The following is a 25,603-nucleotide window of genomic DNA, read 5'->3' as shown; positions in this document are numbered from 1 at the left end:
TGTAAAGATTTATTGCCCTTACTATAAGGTTGTCTCTAGACCTAAAAAAAACTTTTAAAATGATTAAGATAATACATCTATTATTTTCTCAAAAATTCGAAAATCGATAATGTCTACCCATATTAGTTGAATAATCACCCATCAATTTAACTTAAGTCATCTCAAACGGTCTATTAGCCACTTTTGCAAATTTTTTTAAACCTACAAGTGATAGAGTGTAGTTCTTTTTATAGGAATAACAAGATTCAAATTACACTATACTCTTGGTTACTAACATAAGTAGAGTGTCAATGTACTAATATATAATAATATTAATTAAACTTAACCTTTTGAACACTAATCGATCGTTATTCTTATCAATTTTAGTAAAAGTAGTGTATATTATCTAGCGACATTTTCAAAAATAATAAAATAAACTAAAGTATTTACAAAAATATAACAAAATTTTGTTTCCATCGATCGATAACTTCTATTTTACAAATATTTTCAACCGTTTTAGCTATATTTACGATAATTCCCCGATTACCTACTGACCTTTATTTTGTTTTTCGTTAAAAATCTAATGTTTTAGGTCCATAGATAGCGTTATATAAAGAGGAGAAAGAAAGATATAGAAATGTGAGTTTCTTTTATATATAATAAGGTTGGATTATATAAATAGAGAAAAGGGAAGTGGGTAGCATTTTGTCTTGACATGGTGAATAATAATTATAAGGACGTAATCACATCACATGGCCCTGAATTTTATACCAAATAAAAGAAAATAAATACATATTAACAACAATAATAATAATAATATCAACCGACACAATAGGGTTTTTCAAATAATTCCTCTAAGACAATCCATTAATATTCTCACTTTAATACTTTAATCAACAAATTAACTAAGTTTAATGTAGTATTAATTATAATTCTAGGATTAAGCTAACGACCCAGATAATGTCAGTTTTCCGAAGCATTTATTTTTCCAATAAATTATACTCTCTCTTATTTTTAATTACCAATAAATTATAACAACAACAACAACAATAAGGTATATTGGGAAAAAAAAAATAAAAAGTTTTAACAAATTCAAGGAATCACAGAGTTAGATAATATGAAAAATATTTAATTAGGTTTTGGGGAATTTTAATTAGAAAATTTTGAATTTTTCTAGAAGCCAAAACACAGCCTCCACTAGTAAAATATTATGAGATCTGTATATATTATTTCTAAATTCCCAAATTGCACGTTACCCCTTCTTTGTTAATTTAAACTATTTATTTTACATATATATTATTATCCAACATTCTCAATATTGTCGGCTCAATATTCCTTTTGGGAAAAAGGAAAATATATAACATATTCCATTGTCTATATAATAATTATATTATATATGAGGGTCATCTAAATTACTTTTAGGTTTTGTGATTTTAACTTAATTTCAATTTAACCCTTTTAGTTTAATATTTATAGGAAGATTTGATTTGGTCTTAGTACTTTGTTGCATAAATATCTTACGAAATTATGTTGTCATATTGGTTTTGTCTAAAGTTTGAAGTATTGGGTTTTGCTTCGGCTTTTAAATCAATTTTTATCCACTTAATATGTAATTCATGATCACATTTTTTTTTCAACTAAGAGAGATTAGTAATTAGTAATTAATATTCTTTTTAATCTTTCTTGTTTACTTGTTTTTTTTTTCTAATTAGGTTAGTTAATTAGCTATGTTGTTCATATTTGAGATAAGATTTTAGTCCTAAGTTTTGTTATAAAAAGAGATGCATTTCATTAATCATTTAATGTATGTGTGATAAACATGTGATTAGTCATTTAATCTATTTTTAGTCCTCACATTTTATCAACCATGTATAATTAATATTTGTTTGTGGTGAGCTCTTGAATAAATTAGCAAAATATTATTATTCTTGTTGTTATTATTCCGCATTTAAAAATATATAAAATTGGCTGAATGCAAAATGAAGACAAAAAAGAAAAAAGAAGAAGAAGAAGTTTGAAATTAGGTCAATAAAAGATTATAAAAGTATGAAATTTGAAGGAGTGTTAATTGCTTAGGGGTTGCATATATATATATAGGGTTTGGTTAAACTCCATTTACAATAATGATATCATATAGTCTATGTCAATGTAAAAACTAAAAAGAGAGTGAAAAGAAAAAGAATCAATTATTATTAAAAAGAAATTAAGAACCAAAAGCAAATATTTTGATCAAAATTAACTTTCTTTACCAACCTTTTCTATACCTAACATTTCACTTTTATCCCTTACTCTTTATATATCCAATTTTCATGCATATGCCCTTCTCATCCATTATTATTTCTCAATTGTTTCAATTTTCTTTTTTTAATTTCTTAATAATGAGATATATATATATATATATATATATATATATATATATATATATATATATATATATTATATATTTCTTAATTGGTTACAAACTAAATAAATTTTGCACAATGTAAAATTTTGATTTAATGCCAAATCTCTAGTAATGGGTAAAATGATCGATATTATTGCAAAGATTATGAAGATTTTAGAATAAAAAGTTGGAGGAAATCATAAAAACCACCGTATGTATAATTATATTGCCTTGTTACAAATTACAATAAGTCTAAACTTTTTTTTAAAAAAAAAATTATCCTCTTGTAGAGCTATAAAATCAATTGTTTGTCAGTCTAGCTTCAATTTTTGTAAGTTTAATAATTTACCGGTGGAAATTCGAACTTATGACCTCATGATTTGAAGTACGTTTTTTTTTTACGTTAATGAAACTATGTTGATCGTATTAATTCATATCATTTACCTTTAATTATTGCAAGATATTATAACTTTTTTTAGTATAAGTATTGCTACAAATCTCTTAATGTAAAGATGAATTATTAGTGTGTATGGATAAAATGTAACTGTCATATATATATATATATATATATATAGTTCAATTGTGCTTTTGCTCACATTTGTTACAATCTTTTAGTTATAATAGCTACACGGATGATTTGTATCTTTGACCTAAAGTCGATAAAAACTATATATGTACGATTGTCTTAGTTATTATGCAGTGAGTGTGTGTTTGGTTAAAGGTAGCTTGTTAGTTGTGGTTAATTTATAAGTCTAGAGGGGTAATCATTGTAATTAAAAGTAAGAAATTTTTAATAATAATAATAATACTAATAATCCAAAGGTCACTTTTGGTAAGTTTTTCAACTAATAATGATGATTAGATTTAGAGAGAAAAGAATAGTCAAATTAATTAATAAAATGATATAATTAATTAATTATTAAAGTCGCTTTCATGTTAGTTACTTTGGTAATCAGAAAATTAGGATTGAAATGCCACTTAAAAGTAGTGTAAATCAATTTGACATGCATTAATCAATTTTTTCTTTCCCTTTTTTTATATAAAAGAAAAATAATTATTAGTCTACAAAATGGACCCCAAAAATATAAAGCAATGTGGAAAATAACTGATTTCATTATTTTCGTGGGGTCTAAATTTAAAAGATAATTTTTTTTACCCTCTCTAATTTTTTTTCACACAAATCGTTGTAAATATAATAATTAGATTAAAAATATTATTATATTTTAAAATAATTACAAACATAATAAAAGAATTTTGGATCTTGTTCCTAATAAATCATATTTTATTATAGATTGACTTTGCTATATTTATAATTTTTAAAAAATATTTATGTACTTTTAATTATTATTTTTAAAATTGATATTCGTTGTAATTATAATAAGAACAATGGATAGAAGTAGTTCATGGCCATCACAATATTAAGTTATTGACAAAACATAGAATTGGGCCGGCCCAATTTTCTTAAAGTCAAGTGAAAATCAATCACTTTGAAAGTACGAAAGGGTTTCTATACACGTATATTTATCTACTAAATATATCTACTAAAGTAGGTGTCATTATATAATGGACAATTTTCAAAAACCATTGTTCGGTGTGGTGGTGGATCGATAATTGTAATTATACCTTCAAATTTTATATGATTTTCTCAAATTTACAATAATAGTAAAAATTGAATCCACAAATGATAAAAATTAAATCTTCAAACTTATATGATGAATGTAATTATTTAAGTTTTAGGATTCTAATTTTAAAATTTGAATAAGTTCGATGACTTAATTTTAAAATTGTTAAAGTTTAAGAATCTAATTGTAACGGACTACCGTGTTACATTAGGAGTGATTTTTACAATATTCTCTAATCTATCCTAAAAGTTTTTAAAACAATCTATATTTTAATTTTTTTGAAAATAAATCAGGATATATTTCATAAGTGCATAAACAATACAATTTGCACAATATATACATAAAAATGAAGCTTTTTATACTTAAGAAAGACATAAACCGTTATAAAAAATAGAAAGAAAATAGGCTTAATTTTTAAAAACAAAATTGTTACCAAACATATTCTTGGTTAATAGACAAATGATTAGATTTTATTTTATTTATTCTATTTGCTCGTGATTTTGTGTTTGTTTGGTGATTTATACTAACCCTAATTAGTTTCCTTTGTATGATTGGCTTCAATATGATATATTTTTTTAAAAATCGACAGTAGATTAAAAATTAAAGCAACTTAATTGAATTATATAAAACCAAATAAAAACTAAATTCAAACCATGAATGTTAAACTACGTCTAATCTATAACAAATGGGAGTTGATCATAAGAACATGTACAATTCTTTTTTTAATAGTTTGTTTTCATTATATAAGATTGGATATTTATCAAATATATATTATTGATGGAGATGGAGTATATTATATATATATATAGTATGTCGTGAAAGCATGCATGTTATAAATTAATTAAATTAGTTTGGTGTGTGAGAAAGTGGAAATTAGATTTGGTGAACCATCACTTCTCCATGCAAATTACTTCGTTTAAACACATATTATTATTATTATTATTATTATTATGACGACAACGTTAACAAATACAAAATTTACTGAAATCTCTTCCTATAGGATAACTTATATATCTCTAATTTTTGGGTAGACTTTAATTGTTTTATATCGAAAGATTAGATGTTAGAAAGTAAGTACATGTATGAGAAATTCTTCAAAAGGTTAATGGAGCAGTTGTTATTTGTTAAGTCTAATTTTATGATAAGTAAGTTTAAGCCATTGTTTGAAAAAACAATTAAGTGTTTTCTTTGTTTATTTTTTCTTCCATTTCTATTTCACTTGAATTTCAAAGGTGAAAACATCTTAGAACATTTGAAATATTATGATATTCAAGATTTAAAACATTATTATCAATATTATTATTATTGATAATGCACCTTTAAAATTGATTGGGATCTTGATCTTCCTTTTTTCTTTTCTTTTGTTCTTAGTAAAGTTTTTTTTTTTTTTTATTTCAACCATGTTTTTAGTAAGTGCACGTTCATGTTACTCTGTGTTAACTTTGAAGAACAATATACTAATAAGATTCATTATAAAAGTCGTACTAAATTTACTTTTAAAGTAAGTAGTATTTCACATTACACAACAATAGTTTCGAAATTGTCAATAAATTTATTATGCAAATTATGAAAATTTTGCTAAGTTAAATAATATTGACTTCAACTGACCTTTTTAAAAGATAAAAATTGGACAGTTATTTTAAATGTAAAAACTCCTAAAAATATTTTCAATTACAATAAAATGTAACCGACACTGCTAATAGACAATGTCAGTCATGAATAACAAAGATCTATCAATATATATTATTTTTTATATCATTGTCTATCTATTTTACTAATAGACAATAATATTTGGGGCCTTTTCAAAATTATAAAGAAGTCGCAAAATATTTACGCTTTATAAAACAATTCCAAAAACAAAAAAAGTCTAGAAATCCACGTGTAAAATACCAAAAATGCCCCGTCAATAGCGCGCGTAATATATTTGTGATCGTTTAGATATGGCTACAATTTATACGCGATCGTTTAAATATGACTACAATTTATACGTGATCGTTTATATATGACTACAATTTATAAGCGATCATTTAGATATTACTACAATTTATCTTTTTAATGTCATAGTTTAATTTTGTTACACAATCGTTTAATTTTGTTACGTTTAAATTTGGTTACACAAATCTAAATGATTTTTTTTAAAAAAAAATCTGGTACACAATTTTTTTAATTCTTTTGTTACATGATTATTTAGATTTTTTTACACGATCGTTTACTTTTTTTACATTTGGCTACTCCAATCTAAATGATTTTTTTTTTCAAGATTCTTTATACATGATCTTTTAGATTTTGCTATTTTTTTGTACATGACGTAAAAAAAAGGAAAAGAAGAGAGACGATGGAAAGAAATCGCAGCGAAAAAAAAAAGTAGAAAAACGATGGAAAAACAAAAAAAACGATAGAAATATTAAACGACGTAAATAAAGAATTAAAAAATAGAAAAGATAATGGAAATAAATTGTAGAAAAAAAAAGACGAAAAAGGAAAGACGAAATCGCAAGAGGAAGATGGATCGAGGAAGAAAAGAAATATGAAAGAACAAATCTGAAATATTTAAAAAATAACTATGCGTTTTGTTATACGAACCGTAAATAGTTTGGTGTTTTGTTACATTTACAAAAATTCCTCGTAATATTTTACTATATATATATATATGGGAAAAGTATTTTAAAAATGAAATGTATAATTACGGGGGATTATATTTTGTAGCATTGGGGACGCAGCCTTTTTTGAAAATTGAAATACAAAATTAAATAAACCCAAACCCATATGATTCCTTCCCCCAACTTACTCATAATTTAGAATAAAAACATATAACCAATTAATTTTATTTTCTAAAATCAAACCAGAGTTTAAAACCACCTTCAATTAATTTTATTCTAAAATAACTATCTAATATTTTTAAATTAAATTAATTATGAAAAATTATTGTGAATAACATAAAAATTGAAACCATTTTCACATATAGCAATTAAAAAAAAAACATTAGATGAGTTATATAGAGAATTTGATAACTTTTGTTTTTTTTTTTAAATAACTTATTATTATTATTATTTTGTAATATTTAAAAATATTCCAAAAAATATTTCTAAAAGTTTATCTATTCTCTAAATATTATTTTCTAGGTTAAAGTATCATATAACTATTTAAAATAATTAAAAAAAATAACTTTAAACCTATTTTAAAAGATTTAGAATTAAGAAAAATTATTTTGAAAAATTAAAATCTATTTCTCAAAATTTATAGACTAAAACTATAATTTTTTTTCCTAATTTGAATAATTTAATCAATTTAAAGTATTAAACCCTATGTTTCAAACAAAACGAACCGTTTTATGCACAAAAATGATAGTGAGAGAGACTTTTATATCTTGCAAGTGTTAAAGTTAAAGAGAAATTGTAAATATATATATATATATATATATATATATATATATATATATTTAACAAAATATTTACGTTTAGAAAAATCAAACATAGTAAAAATTTTCTTTTAATATTTTTTCTATTGAGTAATAGCTCCTTAAAATTATCTATTATTTTTTTGGGTTAAAATATTTCAATACTTTTTTTTTTTTTTTTTTTTTGTTTTATAATGTCTTCCAATTTAAACCGATCCCTCAAACCTTTTCTTTTCACCCTCATAGTTATTATTCATTTCACATATATCCTTACATTTTTCTTAATTTTCAAAAAGGTTTTGTTATGATTAAAATTTGTGGGTCTCATTTAATTCCATTAATGGCAATTTTGAAAAAGTGTAAAATCTTTAAATCAAATCTAAGGGTTTAATATTTTATTATTTTTCAAACTTGTAATTACTAAAATGAAAAATTTATCTCTTTTTCGTTACAAAAATAGAAAGTCATTCATTGTAATTATATATAAACTAAGTTCACTTTAAAATCCAATTTTTAGTTCATACACAGACAAAATAAATTTAATTACAAACTAAGGGTCCGTTTGGATTGTCTATGAAAAAAAATATTTTTTTAAGAATACATTTTTGAAAAAATATTTTTTATAAAATGAATTTAAAACCTAAATACTCATATGTTTGGTTTGACCTCATTTATAATGTAAAATTGTGTTTGGTTTTGTTTATATTTATGAACAAATTTTATAAAAAAAATACACACATTTTGAATCTTTTTTTTCATAAATATATTTTAAAATTAATTGTACTTTATTTTGAAATTATTAATTTTTAGTTACTTGAAACTAAACATTAATTTCATTTTTTGTATTAATTTTTTTTGAAAATTTCAATTTTAAAAGCACAAATATCTTGAAATGTAAACATATAATCATAAAAAAAAATTGATTTCCATCAACAAAATATAAATGAGATAAATAATTTTTTTCGAGACAATATAATATCAATTAGACAAAAAGATGTGCAATTCGATCACGTTCTTCATTTATCTTTATTTCACAAACTGAACGATCATGTTCTTCATTTGACGTCCCCAAGATTTCTTTCACAGATGTTAAGTCAAAATAGATTTGACTGAGAGATAACATTTGCTAATCTCTATATTTAAATGTGTGTTCATATACATTGAAAAAAAATATTCAATGTATTTAAAAATAGAAAAAAAAACAAAAAGAACAACGGAGTAAAAAATAGATAGTAAAAAGGAATAGAAAAATAAAGAAAGAAAAATAGATATTTTGAAGGGATTTCTCATTAAACATAAAATAAAAATTTATTCTAAAATTTGGTTGACTGTGTTTTCTCTAAAATGATTTATTTCATAATCTCATTTTTCCAAAAATTATTTCAAATGAGTGACAAACACCTCCATTTATCCTAAAATGAATTATTTTAAAAATTAAACACTTCAAAAACCAATCCAAACATACGCTAAAAATACTTGTTGACATTTTTTTGGCTGTCAACAAAGATAATGCACGTTGAAGTTTTATTGTTTGTTATATAGAAAAAATTGTTAACTCTACCATTTTCGTGAATACAAACTATATCATGTAGGTAATATTAACCTTTTTTATCAATCAACCGTTTCACAAAACGATCAATTATACACTCTTTTTTTTTTTTACATGTTTAACTATCATTATAGAGCAATGTTGATTTTTTTTATCCATTAATTATACACATTTTGTTACAATTTTTTTTTTTTTGTCGTTAATAAAAACATATTTTGTTGACACTTATATTAGCCATCTACAAACTACAACAAATATTTGTATGGATTTTTTTCAACGATAAACTATCGATATTATTGGCATTGTTTTAGCCATTAATGATATGAAAAGGCAGAGATCGATGAGAGAAAATACATGAAAATTTACAAAACTAACATCAAGTAAAATTTATTGCATCATATTGAATATAAACTTGTGTTAAACGAAAGTTTATTGACGGTTTTGAGTCACACTTATATTTGGTAGGTTTTAAAATGTTACATTTTTAGTTTTTAAGTTTTGAGTTTTCATGGTCATTTATATTTTTGATATCAAAGTTTTCAATTTAAAAGTGTAAATCTTGAATTCTGATAATTATCTTAAAACAAAAACTCAAATCTCAAATGTAAAATTATAATATTATGAAATTTTTAGAGACCGAGTTGAAATCAAACTCAAAACTCAAGATTAAAAATATATAACATTTTGAAATATAGGAATCAAATAAATCTGAAATTCATGAGGTTATGTTTCTAATTACTTTTATTATTCTTATTATTTAAATATTTTAAATGTAGTAGGCAAGATAAGTGGATTTTACTAAAAATAAGTGGTTTTAGTCCATTTTTTTCCTAAGAGAAAATGATTGCTTTGCTCAAATTTTGAATCTCAAAAAGAAAAAAGAGTTAATAGTTAATAGTTGGCACCAAAGAAATGGACATGTTGGGTTCAATTCATTTTGTTCAAAATGGTCAATTTTTCAAATCCACTATTTTCACTCTTATAAGTCAACACTAAGAAAAGAAACATTACATGTTAACATTTTTGTTAGTCAAACATGACATGTCCCCCTCTTACTCTCACACATTTTTTCATTTATATTTATCTTTTTCCTCCAAATCAAAAGAATATATATATATATATATGTATATATGTGTGTGTGTGTCATATACTTTTTACCAAAAATATGCTAATTAATTGATTTGACTAAATCCTCCTCAAGTTTAACTTGACAACTATTTATACACAATTATCAAACCTAACATACATCAATTGGCATACTGACTTGTTAAGATTTATAGTTTAAATCTCTTAGTCTAATACTTTTCATTATTTATTCTTTATTATATTTTAGTTACTTACGAGCTTCCTTGAGACTCCCGATGGTGTATGGTCGGATTCAAAGTTTTGTGAGATTAGTTGAGCATATGATTCGAGAATCTTGAGATTTATTTTTCCTACCAATGAATTTGGACTATTTTTCCAAGAATATTTTGTTTTGTATTTCAATTTTCATCGTATCGTAGTAGGTAAGAAATTAAGTTCGTCATTCATATAATATATATATAATATATATTGTAAATCTTAGTTTCAAAAACATATATGTAATTCAATGGTTTTGAATATTATTTTGGAAAGAACAACAGAATCAAATTAAGACTCATAGTGGATTGTTTGGTATTTTAAAGTTTCATTTGCTTCATAAATAATTGAAAATTTATTTTAAATGGCATGAAAAACTTATAAGTATAGCAGAATATCATAATTTATATAAGATAGACTGTAATAGACTTTGATAGACTATTATTTATATCTATCATAATATAGTTATGCATAAATAACCGTCTATTATAGTATATTATAAATAGACCGTGATATTTTACTATGTTTGTAAACATCTTCCTTCAATATTTAGCTAAATTATATAAAGAAATAGTTGCAAATATAATAATTAGATTCAAAAGAATAAAGTATATAGTAACATTTTAAAAAAATTGTAAATATAGCAAAATCTGTCAAAGTCTATCGATAATAAGAATCTATCGTTAATAGATCATGTTGCAAAAATTGATCTATCACTGAAAATTTATCATCGTTAGATTTTATTATATTTATAATTTTTTTAAAATGTTGTTTATATATTTGATTATTATTTCTATTCTGCTTACACGGCTCAAATATAACAAGACCCATTTGAATTTTTTTATTTCTTTTCTCATTACGTAAAGAAAAGTTGCTTCGAGAGGCGGTTCATTTTCAGATATTGAGGATTGATGGCATCGGAGGATTCGAATGAGATATCTTTTCCTTTGTGTTGGGACTTGAGAGTTCTTAAGTTGTCATGCACATGAAGAGTAGGTTTCTTGGAGCTGTTTTAATTTGTTCAAGAGGAACCTTAGATGGAAAGTTTGTCTGTTGATTCAAATCAAAAGACGAAAAGGGTGGCTCCATCGGCCATCTTGTGCAGTGTTCGGAATAGTGATTGGAGTCAGTCTGGCTCTGATTCTTTATTCCCTCCTATTTATGGATTTGATTAACATTATCTATCGTCGTCATGTGTGGATCAGTTTATGGCGATCTTGGATTGTGTTTTCCACTTGGTGGAGAGGATGGGAGTGTGATTGTTGATACTCCATTTGTATTGTTTGCTTTTATTTCAATTGGGAGATAGCAGTCTATACTAAAGTATTCACATGGTGGTGTGATTACACATTGCTGCACTTGCATCTAAAATATTTTAGGATACTTCTTTTACTAGCTTATATATTGGCCAAGGTTAATTCAATGGGACATGGTTTGGTTGGTCAGCCAAAGCGGCATGCTTATAGTTGTCTGATTTTCATCGATGAATTTTAGATGCTTTTATCTTTCATTCGTTTCACATTACGTTCTTATTGGTAAGAACATACTCTAATAATAATTTATTGGGATAAATTTAATAGACAAAGATCAATTATCTCTTATTATATAAACTTGATAGGAAATACACGAAACCAACAATTTTAACATGGGCGAGAGAGAATTATTTCGACATTGATCGCTTAAATGTGACATTCAACTACTCTCTATGATCTGATTGTAAAGAAATTTTCACCATTCAGAATGAGATATACCATGTAGTAATAAACGTGCTATCAAAGATTTTAATCAACCTACAAACAAGTTGCGAGCTATTTGACATAGAAAACATTTCCTTTAGAACTGAGAAACCATTGTAAGAAAAGAAAGTTAACCAAATAAAGAAAAAGGGATTTCCACTAAATGACACTCGCTTTTTACTTCTTGTGCTTGTTGTTGTGTTTATCTAGCACTCCAAGTATAGTCAATTTGGTCTTAAGAAGACTGCACAATACAAACTCAAGGAAATTTCGTTGAATTCTCAAACAATGATTTATTCTCTCTACAAAAGTCTTTTTAACTTCACATTCCCTACTTTTTATTCTTCTAAAAATGGACTACTCCAACATTGTGTCATAAAACAATCATTTTAAGATCTCTCAATATGAGCAGTGTTTGACCATGTAGACTCAAGATCTTGTGCGAACTCCCTTTCCCTACCCAGAATTATGGTTTGATGATTTGCATTTCTCACCATGTTAACAGTTGCATCCACAGCCTTCTTCTTCAGGTTGTAACTGCATTCAATCGGAGCTACCACGTCCCGGTTGCCATGATAGATGTCAATCTTGATTCCAGCTTTGGTCAGTTCATCCAGGTAGCCATCCATCAGCTTTGCTCCCCCACAGATCACATTATGCATGCTATGCCAAGCTGAATGATGAGTGTGCTTCGTTAAATCGATCACCCTGAAATCAATATTCCTGAACAAGAAAGCCAATAGCAGAGAGATGAAACCAAGCATTAGCAGATGGAAGGGGGAAAACCACAAATTCTTAAGGAACTCGAAATAAATATAGTAATAACTTTTGGTTAAATCACAAGTTAAGTTGTTGAACTTCTGAGGTAATATTTTAGTTTTCAGTTGGAGGATTGAATTGGTTATTATGGTCGGTGGTTATTATAGTTTGTCAGGTATAATAGTATGCATATTATAATAGTTTGTATTTTTGGTGCAACCTGTTATAATCGGGGTAAGAAATAGTAAACACTATAACAAAAAGATATTTGAAATAGTAATATCGTAGTTAATTTAAGTTATGATAATTAAAAATACCAACCTACTGTAATTGAAGCCCTGGACATGGACTGGGATATAATTACTTATTTCACTCACTTGAAGCCCCAAACACTCCTAATAGTTTCTAAACTTTTCAATTTTGACGTGTTTTATAAGTCCATGAATTTTTATTTTTATCTCTTTAAAATCCGTTATTGTTCGAGGTTTTGAAAATTTTCAAACCTATTAAAGACAAAATTGAATGTTGTCTATCATCTTGACCTATCAATTTTCCAAAAACCTGAAAGTTAAGAACTAAGAAAAGATGTGACTAATCACCTTCTACGATTGGTTCGCCTTAGAATCCACTCCCATATTCTGTGGTTTCGGCAAATAAAAAAACAAGCACATCGACCCACATGCTCGTACCAGGACATTACTGAAGAGCCAAACAACAGTGGCGGCCATACCCTCTTTGCAGCCAGGTTTTCAAGCACTGTCATAGCTGCCCCATCCTTCGAAGGAAAGTAAGGCTAAAAGCAATATGCAGAAGTAAGGTAAGTGAAGACAAAAAAAAGATCAGAACTTAAACCAAACAATGGGGTTATATCATTAGCAAGTTATTTTGAGTTTTTTTTTAACGTGCAAGCAATACCCTAGACTTGAGTAAAAGATTAAAAAAGTTGTCGAAATTAGTTAAATTTCTACTTTTCCAATATTGTAACTGGACGACATTATTTGGGAGGGCTTCCCCAATCATGTTGGGTCTTCTTAATCAGGGTTTAGACACAATTAGGATACCATTTACCTAATTGAGTTTTGGTTAGGTTCAAGTATTTATATATAGTTGACAGTTCGTGTTTGCCATTTTGTATGATTTGATTTAAATCTCTTGTTGGCTATATAACTGGTGCATCTAGATTCGAGTAGGTATTATTCAAGTTTATACTTATATTTGATGAAATTGAAACTTAAGTTAAAACTGACTACCAAGATAAAAGTGTTTGTATTAACAAAACTATCGCTTACAGGTGCAACAAGGGTAATTGTCTTGACGGATTTGGAGTACTTGGCAGCTAAGGCTAGAGCAATTAGACACCCCATGGAATGTGCAACCAAATGGAAGGAATTCAAGCCAAATTGACGAATAACAGACTCCTCGATCTTTTCTAAATGATCCTTCATGGTGTAAAAAGAATCCCTTGGTTTTGGGCTTCTTCCAAATCCCAAGAGGTCAACAGCAAATAGTCTGTAATTTTGTTTTGTTGTCTCAGATAGATTGGGAAATACTGTTTCCGTCCAAAGTGAGGAAGATGAAAGAAATCCATGCAGGAATATAACATTCTCTTCGGGCTTCTCTCTTCTGCCTAGGAAACGAGGGGAAAAACTCCTTTAAAAATTAAGAAAACCATAGAGTAGTTTAAACAGCAGAAACACCACAATGTGATGTCTCTAATGCGTTAAATGGCTAATCCCGGCTCATAGTCTAAACTTAATGTTTATCCATCATTATAGTTATAGAAGTTCTAATTTCGTCATATGATTTGGCCTTAGTTTCAATTATCTTATGATTTTGAAATTTCCTCAAAAACCATCTATTTTTGTAATGCCCCACCTACCATTCGAACAACTTACAGAAGTGAAATCTAACTCCACATACCAAAACGAGTTCTTTTAGCTTGTTTCATCTTTCAAGCGTGTATTTTAAGAAATTTTCAAGAGGTCACACAACATGGGTAAGACTGCTTAAGCCAAATATGCTTAAGTCTTGAGTTCTCTTGATTGAGCAACCAAAAAGGAAAGTTCATTGCCATAGTATAGATACTATCAATTCTTTTTTCTTAAACATATTTGAAAATCTTCAAGAACTCTCATTCCACTTTAGTATCAGTTCATTCATGTTACCAGGCATCACAATTTTCTTCTATTTTGCAATTATTCGCAAACCCATGTAAAGCTAACTGGCAAAGCCAATCAAACTGAAAACACCATCGCAATAACGATTTACACGTCCTGTATTCAATATAGCAAGCATGGACGAATTTTGAGGTTTGACTAAACCATAGCCATAGGAACTATTTGAAACTATTGAAACAACCAATTTGAAACTATGCCTAATAAACCAAATTTATAGTATAACCTTCTTTATAATAACTCAGACACTGTTTCCCTATCAAAATCAATGGAACTTCCAAAATTATGAAGTTGAATATTACTTAATATTTAATTTGATTAGCTAAATTGAAGTGAATCAACTTGCATAAAACTAGAACAAAAACCGAAACAACCAAATCGCAAAATCATGCCCAAGACTTCAACAGACAGCAATCGAAAAGAAGAACAAGAACAAACAAACAAACAAACAGTAAGTCATGAGAAAATTACCCTGTGCAGGCTGACGAACATCAACATAAAGCTTCTGGTTCCCATTCTCCATCCCATCAACACATGACGAACACCCACAATCAGACCATCTATTCCACATCGAACCACCATTCATCTTCCCAGAATCCTCACATCTTCCAGAAAATCCAATCAAAACAATCCTCCGGAAAACATTTCTCCTTCCATAAAGCGTCTCGGAGAGCTCATTTTCGCCGTCAGGATTCTCCCTCTCGTCTCCCCTACTTCCACAGTAACACGCAGTGACCTTCCCTTCCAGAAACTGATCGAGATACCTGTAGATTACGCAGAGAATAGCGTCGAAAAAGTCGAGAAAGAAGAAGACGATGAAATTTAAAGGAGCGAGGAGGCTTGTTAGGAATTTGATGAGCAGCAAATTTCCTGATTGGATTGAAGAAGAACCCATGAATGAAAAATGGATGAGGAGAAAATGTGGAATCCTCCTCGCTCATCGGTTGTGTAAAACGAAGTATTAATACGGCATCGTGAAGTGGAGACTAAGCCGGAACGTAGAGATGTGTAGAGAGGAAAGCCTCACAAAAAGAGACGTCAATATTGGAATTTGGAATTCAATAACTTTTTTTTTCATGAATTATATTCAAATATAACTAAATGAATTAAAATATTTATAAATTATACCAAAATTTCATATTTTATTGTTGAATAGTTTTTTTAGTTTACAATACTTTTTCCAATATAACATTAATATTAATGTTAGGACTACTAAAACTTTTTAATGAACATTAGGCTAAGAATTTTAGATATGATTGAATAGGTCATTAACCCATCAAATCACGCAATAGAAGATGTGCAACAAGAATCAGTGAGAAAAAATTAATTTCATCCACTTTTTTAAAAAGAAAAAATTGTTTATTTATTATAGATGTTTATAATGGTAAGTTATTGTAAATGGTTTTATGTTGCAATGGACGTAATTGTAGTATTCGAAAAGGTTGGACATTTTTTTCAATATAAATTAGGCATTATTTTGGATTCATTTGGGAAATAGATAATTATAATATTTAAAATGACTATTGTTTGATATACAATCGTTTAAATTTTGTTACACAATCATTTAATTAATTGGGTTACACGATCATTTAGATTTGACTGATTTTTATCTTTTAAGAAAAAGAAGAAAGACATGCACGCATCTAAATAAGTAGTTTGTTATAAGTAGGAAAGTTTTCAAAAAGTTTATTTATTAATTAACCTTTTAATTTTTTTTATCTAATCAAAATACAATTTGGTCTAAATTTTAGTCAATGTGCCCTCCAATAACGAATATGAGTAATCAAAATTGATTAAAAAGTAAGAACACTTCAGGCAATAAAAGTATTGAGATCCGTGTATTTATTTTTAAATTTGAAGAAAGAACTTAACATCAACAAATTATTAATATTTGAATCAATATTTTCATAAAGATGAATAAGAACGTATTCATGGGAAAATGTTCTACAAACTTCTTAAATTTTGGAGTCCAAAACCAAACACACGAGTCTATGACCGATCAAACTCCATTGCAGCAGTCAATTCAGCATTTTCTTTTAGTTCATTTGAAGTTAATTCATAACTAAAATCCCTCTTTCCTTATGACCACCAGACACTTTAGCGACTATTTTCTCAATTAATTTTTAGGTAGTTGTTGTTGAGATTGTATTTCTTTTACCACTAAGCCAATCGATAATCCATAATGATTGCTATTATTTTCTAAATTCTATTACATAGTTAAATTCGTTTTCTTTTCATCTTCCATGTAACCAAGATACATATACAAAAATCTAAGACCAAGAAAAAACTACTAATAATCCAAAGAGATCACATTTTGCCACAAGATTTGCCTACAAGACCAGATTATTTGCAAAACATCATTGTCTACAAATTGAAAGAAACCTAATGAGACATTTTATTCACAAGTAACTATAACGTCACAGTCATCGATTATATTGTTTAAATATTATTGAATTCAATTCAATTTAATCAATACTGTAGTGAAATCAAAGATTCTAAATTATAAAACCCATATTTGAAGTTGCTTTCTTTTTCACGATATAAAATAAACCAACACCAATACTCTTAGTTCTTGAAAGAAGATAAATACCTTGGGTGTTCATGTTCTTAATTAACTGTCATCATTCTCTCTCTTTGGTGGGTCTGAACTGACAATGGGCAGATTTCTTCTGTATTGAGGCGATGTCAACCTTCTTTCCAATGGTGTTTTTCTCTTGCTGACTACGAACCTGTTGACACCTTGGCGCATCGGCATGATTGATGGAAAATCTTCATCAGGAATCTGACTTAGTTCGGAGATGTCCTTGATCTGAGCAACACGACGGAACCATCTCTGTGCTTTAGCTTCCTCTGACATGTCCAATGGATCTGGTTCGGTAACAGCTGAACCCTCCAAACTCTTTCCACTCCATTTCAAACTCTTTCCACTCCATTTCTCTCTTATGTTCTGCACCTCCGCGGATGGATTTCCTGCTGCATTGGTGTTGTGATTAGACTCTTTTTTAACGTAATCACTACTTGAAGCTTCACTGTTCCAACTTGAACTCCCTGTACGAAGTTCTGAGTTGAACCTGCTTGTTTGAGTTTCTTTATTATCAGACTGTTGAGCGATATTTTCATCATCGACTCCAATTCTAGTGTTGTTCGACTGTGCTTCAGTTGCTTTACTATTTGAGTAATCTGAAGAGTGCTTATCTTTCTTAGCGAAGTAGTCTGGTGGGAAAGGAACAAAGGGGACAAAGTTAGAGCTGCCAGATTGCTCCATAGCTGCATGTCTTTTATACGCTGGAGACGTTAAAGACCGGTCTTTCTTTTTACTGACTACAAATCTATTTTCTCCCTTGCGTATTGGCATAATTTCAGGGAAGTCTTCATCAGAAATTGCACTAGGAAGATCCGTCACATTGTGCAGTTCCGCAACCCTTTTAAACCATCTCTCAGATTTTTCAGCATCTTCCTTCCCTTCATTGATTTTCTCAGTCTCATTCCGTGGTGGAGTATCTCCTACTTCCTTCATTTCATTGCTCTGAGAAGCATTGCCTGTCCACTCATTAGAGCCCGATGAAAGGGATTTGTTATTATCAGTACCAACTACCTTACTCTCCATGGTTGAATTTGTAGGTTTTTTCGCGAACATATCTGGAGGTAATGGAACAAATGGAACATAATTGGAATTGCTTCCTTTCAAGGATGCATACTGCAAAGAACCTGAACTGGATGACGAAGTATAATTGGTACTAGTCCCTTGTTCCTTTCCAAGGTTCGTAGATTGAGAATTAGTTGACGTGCGACCAAAAGTGTCATCCAAACGTTGACCAATTTTTTCGTCAAGAGGATTGTTAGAAGCAGAAAGTTCACTGCTGTTATTTTCTGGGACTCCATAGTTGCCTAAGTTTCCTTTGTATTGAGCATTAGCCAACCTCCTCTCCAGAGGTGTTTTCCTCGTGCTCACGACAAATCTATTAACTCCTTTTCTCAATGGCATTATTTCGGGGAAATCTTCATCTGCTATCGAGGAGCCGGAATCCGACGTACTGTCCAGTTGAGAAATCTTACTAAACCAGCGTTGAGCTTTCTCTTCATTATCAGCCAACTTACTATCAATGTCAACCTTAGTTGCACGACTTCCATTGTCATTCCCTGAAGCAAAATTTTCATTAATGTTACTGACAGATGGAGCCCCTGGCCTTTTGCAATCACACCTTAAGCACAATGTATTCCTCCCATAATTGAAAAAATCACATCTGCCAAAGCAATCAGAATATAAGGTTTCATTAAGTCATTCAAAACAAAAGGAAACAGAAAAACATATCAAGTTTGAGATAATAGAGAATCACTGCATACTGAGGGCATTCCCATTCTCCACCATTCAGCTGTCGCTTAGGTCGTGCTTCGTCACATTCGAGGCATTTCACATTTCTTGCAAAGTTCATGAAACTACATCTGCACTCATAAATATCCAAAACAAGGTTACATCAGTAGAGGCAATGGCATATTATACACACTTCACCAGTATACGCACATATCATTTGAAGATACAACCTTAGCAGTGTAAAATGAAGTAGTCTTCATAAATTACTATCACAAACAAATAAATATCTACCTCGGACAAATCCAGTCGCCTCTTTTCATTTCAATTTTTGGCCCGTAAGGCCCTCGTGGTTGTGCATATTTGTCAGGAATCTGATTGGCCGTCTCCGGAAGATTTGGATCTGGATTACTAAAACCAAGCTTGCATATTTCACGCAACAGATTCCTCACAGATAATTCTACCAGATCTCTACCGTACAGATTACTTTCTGAAGAAACAACTGGGTTCCTTGCATAGCTCAAGATAAATTTGAATAAATCAATTATGTGTGCCTTATCGTGATCCGAAACCTACCAATGGTGATAGCACAAGGAGAATATTGTAAATTGTCTGAGACCCACAACATGAAATCAGCTGGAATAAATTAAGTAAAAATCAAAATAGCAATTCTTCAAGAAGAAATAATTAATCCATTGCAATTTGAGCAGACAAAACTTAACCTGTAAAAAGTTGCACATTTTAGAAGTCAAAAAATGAACTAATTATAGGATCAAATGGACGTGAAACTTAAAAATAATTAAAAAAGAAAAGGCACAACCCATGTGCTTCCAACCATATTCTTTTACAGTTTTACCTAATTAAAAAAAAAAACTTTTTCCATGGGAAGGTATCCTTAACCTCCACCCCAAAGCCTAGGGGTTTAAAAAATGTCCCGTGTTGTTATCGGTGCAAGAAACAGAGTTATATAAAGGATCCTATTCTGAATTCCTCTCCATATCTAAGAGTGTATAAGTTCAACAGACTTCTTTATTGCCGTCAAATTTCTGAGTCTTCACATCATGACCTTTCTTTTCAATGGCAGTTATTTGCAGTATTTACTATTTAACTGAGTAAAGTTACGAGTACTTACTTAGTCAGTTCGTATTCAACTTTCTTCATCTTTCATCCTTCTTTAATTCTAGTTTAAGAGAAGGGGTTTGATTGCTTTAGTGCATCTTTCGACCTTTATCCAAATTTTTATCAAGACCAAGAAGGAATGAACTTTCCACTATCTTTTTGAACGATGAAGCATCATTGGTGTATTCTATATTATTATATCCATAGAGACCCAGTTTTTTCCGTGTGTGAGTAAGGAAATGAAATACTTGGTCATTTTATCCATGAAATACTTGGTCGCTGGCATGTTACTTGCCTCAACAGACTACAGATGCATGCTCTAGTCTAGATCATAAGATCCTTTCCTGTTTGCATCCCAAACTCCCTCTATTATCCAATATGATAGAAGGGGTAGGAACTTCCAGCCTATCTCAATACTATAAAATAAATTAACCAAAGGCAATAGCATTACAATATTATTCTCTACTTTCGACATCTTAAACCAGAAAATAGGGATGGTTCACTTTGTATTTGTTCAAAGATTGCAGTCAGCCTTTCTCCTCTAGCATACAAACGTTATAACTAATTGTTGCCCATGATAGATAATTGCATCCGTTAACATTGCGGCTAGCAATATGAGATCCCAGCATGGCTTGTAGTTGTAGCACTAGTCCATGAGGTAGGGTTGTGGTCTGGTATTTGGTGGAGCCATCGAGCATCAAGAAACCAAGTGTCCCTTAGCAATGTCAATCAACCAGGTGCTACCAACACACAAAACTGTTTTTCCTTTACCCCTCGGGATCAAAAGTGCACTCTAAAATGCTTTTGAAGAATAAACACTAAAGGCTCATTGAGACAAGTCGTTTCCTCCATTAACAAGCACTAAATCCCTCAGTACGCCAACAACTGGCGGCAATTACAGTTAATATCACGAGATGTTATGAAAAATTAACAACTCACCTGAGTTTCGTCGCCTCGTAAAAACAACTTCATCTTCCTCGATGAATCGTCCCCATCTCTGAAAAAACATGGGTTCACGCTTTCAACCAACACCTCAATATCCTTCCTCGGAAGCAATCTGCCTCAATAATTAAAATTAAAATTAGTTTTTTAGGAAAAAAAAAAAGGTTAAGGACCAACCATATACTTGCTTTCAACAGCCCGATAGAGTAAAATACAAGATAAACAAAGCAGAAAACGAACCCTAAAAGATGTTCTCGCTCGAGGGAAAACGCAAGGCAAGCGTTGGCCGTATTCAAAAACTCAGCCGGAAGCTCGAGATCAGCGACGAGCTCAATTCCAGAAACCCGACGACCGAAGTAGCCACCGGAGATGAGACCCCCGAGGAACTGAGACCATTCCCGCCAAGTATAAGAATCCGGAGAAAACATGCTATTGGCGGACCCTGGGTCTTCAAAACTCCCGAATTCGTCCCCAATAGTGGAGACCTGGGAATGAACATGGCGAGAGGCTCTAATTGGGTGAAAGGAAGAGGATAAGATTCTGGCGCTGGGGTGGAGAGAAGATCGAAAGAACTTGTGGTAATGAGAAGCATGGCGGAGAAAGGAAGAACGGCGATAGTGAACGAGAGGAAGAGGACCAGAAAGGAGGACGAAGAACCTAGTGGCTCCGCCCATTACGGCGGAGAGAGGTGGTGAGTGTTGTCGAAGCTTAAACCCTACGGTGAAGTCGAAGTTGAGGAGAGTGAGCGGTTGGATAACCCTACTTTATTTGGATGGAGGTTAGCTTTGTTACAAAACTAGTCCACAACTTTACTTGTGTGTAGTAATTTTTAAATTGTTTAAATTCTACGTTGCTCCTACCTTATTTTATTATTATATATTGTAAATATTTTAATTTAATTTATTATATTTAAAAATGTTAGCAAAAAAGTTGTAGTTGGAAGTAGAACATAAGTTTTAAGCAAAGAAACTCTCGTCTTCCTTAGCTGAAACAGAACTCCTCAAGTCCCAGAGTTGAGAAGCAGTTGAAGAACTGGAAGAAGAAGAACGATTTGCGTTTCTCGTACAAAAATGTCCCAACATGAGAGTTCTCCGCCAGCTTCACGCCCACATTCTCACACGCCCTCTTCCCCTTTCTTCATTTGCCTTTGCACTTTCCAAAATCGTTGCTTTCTGTGCTCTTTCTCCCTTTGGCAACATCGATTATGCCCGCTCAGTTTTTGCTCAAATCCCACACCCCAACATTTTCTCTTGGAACTCTCTAATCAAGGGCTATTCCCAGATTTATACCCCCTCCAAAGAACCTATATTTTTGTTCAAGAAGCTTACTGAAACAGGGTACCCTGTTCCCAACTCCTTCACGTTGGCTTTTGTTCTCAAAGCTTGTGCGATTGTTGCAGCGTTTGGAGAGGGTTTACAGGTTCATTCCCATGTTTTAAAGGATGGGTTTGGCAGTAGTCTGTTTGTTCAAACTTCGCTGGTTAACTTTTATGGAAAATGCGAAGAGATTGGTTTTGCTAGGAAGGTGTTCGACGAAATGCCTGTGAGAAACTTGGTGGCTTGGACTGCGATGATTAGTGGGCACGCGAGAGTTGGAGCAGTTGATGAAGCTATGGGGTTGTTTAGGGAGATGCAGAAGGCTGGGGTTCAACCGGATGCGATGACTCTAGTGAGTGTCGTTTCGGCTTGTGCTGTGGCGGGGGCCTTGGATATTGGCTGCTGGTTGCATGCTTACATTGAGAAATATTTTGTTTTGACTGATCTCGAGCTTAGCACTGCACTTTTAGATATGTATGCTAAATGTGGATGTATTGAGAGGGCAAAGCAGGTTTTTGTTCATATGCCTGTGAAAGATACTACAGCTTGGAGCTCCATGATTATGGGCTTGGCATATCATGGACTTGCAGAGGATGCTGTAGACGCGTTTCAACAAATGTTGGAAACTGAGGTAACGTTCGATGATGTGCGAGTTTTTTGTAGGTTAATAAATTTTAAAAGGCTTCACTTACGTTTATGAACTAATTTTATGTCTAATAAGAGTTAACACTGATGCTGCATCTTGATTAGATTAATAAGTGATGGATTTATACCACATGAACAAGAGAATAGGCCTACTGAAGAAAATGAAGGAAGACGGTCAAAAAAATTTAATGACCAAGTAGGCTAAATCCATTCTAATTAGTGTAAATCAACTTTGCAACCATAAGAAAACTCTAATTACGCATTTCTTCTTTTAAAAATTCATTCTTCTCAGCGTCAGTTCTAGTTCTTGTTTGGTAGAAGTTCTGGGTTTTGATAGTTATACACATATTGAGATAAATCTTATTTTCTTGCTTTTGTCAATTATTTTAGTGGTGGTTTTCAGGTGATGCCGGACCATGTAACTTTCCTCGCCGTTCTATCAGCATGTGCTCACGGTGGACTTGTCTCTCGAGGTCGAAGATTTTGGTCACTCATGCTTGAATTTGGCATTGAGCCATCAGTTGAGCATTATGGTTGCAAAGTTGATTTACTATGCCGATCAGGTCTTGTTGAAGAAGCTTATAGAATCACTACGACAATGAAAATCCCCCCAAATGCTGCAACTTGGCGGAGCTTGCTAATGGGTTGCAAGAAGAAAAAACTGTTGAATCTAGGCGAGATCATTGCCAGGTATCTTCTTGAACTAGAACCCTTAAATGCAGAGAACTACATTATGATTTCAAATTTGTATTCTTCTCTTTCTCAATGGGAGAAGATGAGTGAACTAAGAAAGGTGATGAAGGAGAAATGCATTAAGCCGGTACCGGGTTGTAGCTCGATCGAAGTTGATGGTGTTGTTCATGAGTTTGTAATGGGTGACCAGTCCCATCCTGAGGTGAAAGTGTTGAGAGAGTTTATGAAAGAAATGTCGATGCGAGTCCGGGATTCAGGGTACAGGCCTAGTATTTCAGATGTACTTCACAAAGTTGTGGATGAAGAGAAAGAATGCGCTTTAAGTGAGCATAGTGAGAGATTTGCAATTGCATATGGGCTACTAAAAACAAGAGCACCTGTTGTGATTAGGGTAGTGAAGAATCTGAGGGTTTGTGTAGATTGCCATGAAGTGATCAAGATAATCAGTAAGTTATATGAAAGAGAAATTATTGTACGAGATCGAGTTCGATTCCATAAGTTCATAAAGGGTACTTGCTCTTGTAAGGATTTCTGGTGAATGATGTTTTTTCTTTTAATTTTCTTTCGTACGTAATCTTTTTCATTCCGCTAAGCTTGTTGTTGATTGATGTTTGCGTGGTTCTGAACGTACAAAAAAAATATTTATAGAAATGCGAAGAAGAAAGGAGGAAGGGTAAGAGAATAATAATAATAACAATAAAAAGATGTCCTCGACTTGAGAACTTGTCAGCCCATATTTGAGGAGAGCATCCAAAATTCTTCAAGATGTTCTTTGTAAAGACAATAACATAGGATACTCAAAAACCCAAGGATATCCAAAACATTTAACATTACCTCTTAATGTGATAATTGAAATACTTATGTGAGTAAGAAATGACTCAAAGAGTACGAAGATTAATTTATATCTTTTCACTAAAAATAATAACATAAACTATATTTTAATAGTCACAATAATTATTTGTTAGATTATTTTCAAGTAGAAAACGTGTAATATAAACTATGTTATTTAAATATTTTCGTATGGGTGCAAAATGTTCCCACATAACATTATATTTTAAAATGTTGAGCATCTATTCTTTCAAATGTCTATAATTTCAACCATTTAAAATTTACCTGAGACTATGAATTTTGGCAAATTAATAGCTATTGTAAACATAACGGTAATTACATTCGTAATTGTTTGAGATAATTTTCGAAGGTTGTTTACTAATTTGGACGTGGGCTCCATGTGTGAGTATAAATACAAAATCCAAGTAAATAACAATAAACTTATTGGTCAAAATCGTATCTTAATCCATAAATTTCGTGGCTTGTTCTATTTTTGTCCTTAAACTTTTGAAAAATGTATGCTTTAGTTCCTAAACTTTTGAATACAACTTATCTTGTACTTATCATTAGGTTTCAATTAACTATTTAACGAGGTGGTGAGATGACTTTCAATATTTTGATGATTAGACTTTATATTAATTATGTTAGCTAAATTGATAAATAGCCAATCAATTATGTTAATTTTATTACATAAATCTTTCATGTCAGTAGAACAACATAATCTCCAAAACTTAAAACTCTCTCATTCCCCTCCCTAGCTTCCACATCCTTTATTCATTTTTTTTTTTTAAAAAAAAGGAATATTTGTAGC

At 30.5% G+C, this 25,603-nt stretch overlaps 3 protein-coding genes across 3 annotated transcripts; 1 reads left to right on the top strand and 2 right to left on the bottom strand.

Moving 5' to 3' along the window:
- Positions 1-12,082: 12,082 nt before the first annotated feature.
- On the bottom strand, positions 12,083-16,011 carry LOC103486817 (probable lysophospholipase BODYGUARD 4). The gene is made up of 4 exons (XM_008444914.3): positions 15,412-16,011; positions 14,056-14,393; positions 13,366-13,559; positions 12,083-12,730 (listed from the first exon to the last, which is right to left on the bottom strand). The coding sequence occupies exons 1-4, from the start codon at positions 15,833-15,835 to the stop codon at positions 12,397-12,399; spliced, it is 1,290 nt and encodes a 429-aa protein (XP_008443136.2). The 5' UTR covers positions 15,836-16,011; the 3' UTR covers positions 12,083-12,396.
- A 1,300-nt stretch (positions 16,012-17,311) lies between these two features.
- Positions 17,312-22,134, bottom strand: LOC103486824 (zinc finger protein VAR3, chloroplastic). The gene is made up of 5 exons (XM_008444927.3): positions 21,551-22,134; positions 21,308-21,425; positions 19,544-19,821; positions 19,285-19,383; positions 17,312-19,184 (listed from the first exon to the last, which is right to left on the bottom strand). Exons 1-5 carry the CDS (start codon positions 21,982-21,984, stop codon positions 17,552-17,554), a joined length of 2,562 nt encoding a protein of 853 aa, XP_008443149.2. The 5' UTR covers positions 21,985-22,134; the 3' UTR covers positions 17,312-17,551.
- A 12-nt stretch (positions 22,135-22,146) lies between these two features.
- LOC103486823 (pentatricopeptide repeat-containing protein At4g21065-like) lies at positions 22,147-24,521 on the top strand. Its single transcript, XM_008444926.3, has 2 exons — positions 22,147-23,257; positions 23,675-24,521. Exons 1-2 carry the CDS (start codon positions 22,391-22,393, stop codon positions 24,500-24,502), a joined length of 1,695 nt encoding a protein of 564 aa, XP_008443148.3. The 5' UTR covers positions 22,147-22,390; the 3' UTR covers positions 24,503-24,521.
- Positions 24,522-25,603: the final 1,082 nt, after the last annotated feature.

Source organism: Cucumis melo, chromosome 4 (assembly GCF_025177605.1).
Source record: "Cucumis melo cultivar AY chromosome 4, USDA_Cmelo_AY_1.0, whole genome shotgun sequence".
NCBI lineage: Eukaryota > Viridiplantae > Streptophyta > Magnoliopsida > Cucurbitales > Cucurbitaceae > Cucumis > Cucumis melo.
The sequence above is the reverse complement of the archived record's forward strand: the minus strand, read 5'-3'. Positions and strand labels throughout refer to the sequence as shown.

Bases quoted from the DNA above. Each gene is read 5' to 3' on its own strand.
- LOC103486817 (XM_008444914.3), bottom strand. From the start codon at position 15,835: ATGGGTTCTTCTTCAATCCAATCAGGAAATTTGCTGCTCATCAAATTC. The intron at 14,394-15,411 runs GTAATTTTCTCA...CTCGTTTCCTAG, and splicing joins TGTTCGTCAGCCTGCACAGG to GCAGAAGAGAGAAGCCCGAA. The intron at 13,560-14,055 runs GTAAGCGATAGT...TATTGCTTTTAG, and splicing joins CAATTACCCTTGTTGCACCT to CCTTACTTTCCTTCGAAGGA.
- LOC103486824 (XM_008444927.3), bottom strand. From the start codon at position 21,984: ATGGGCGGAGCCACTAGGTTCTTCGTCCTCCTTTCTGGTCCTCTTCCT. The intron at 19,822-21,307 runs GTGAGTTGTTAA...CACCATTGGTAG, and splicing joins TACGAGGCGACGAAACTCAG to GTTTCGGATCACGATAAGGC. The intron at 19,185-19,284 runs GTATGCAGTGAT...TTGCTTTGGCAG, and splicing joins GGAGAATGGGAATGCCCTCA to ATGTGATTTTTTCAATTATG.
- LOC103486823 (XM_008444926.3), top strand. From the start codon at position 22,391: ATGAGAGTTCTCCGCCAGCTTCACGCCCACATTCTCACACGCCCTCTT. The intron at 23,258-23,674 runs GTAACGTTCGAT...GGTGGTTTTCAG, and splicing joins AACAAATGTTGGAAACTGAG to GTGATGCCGGACCATGTAAC.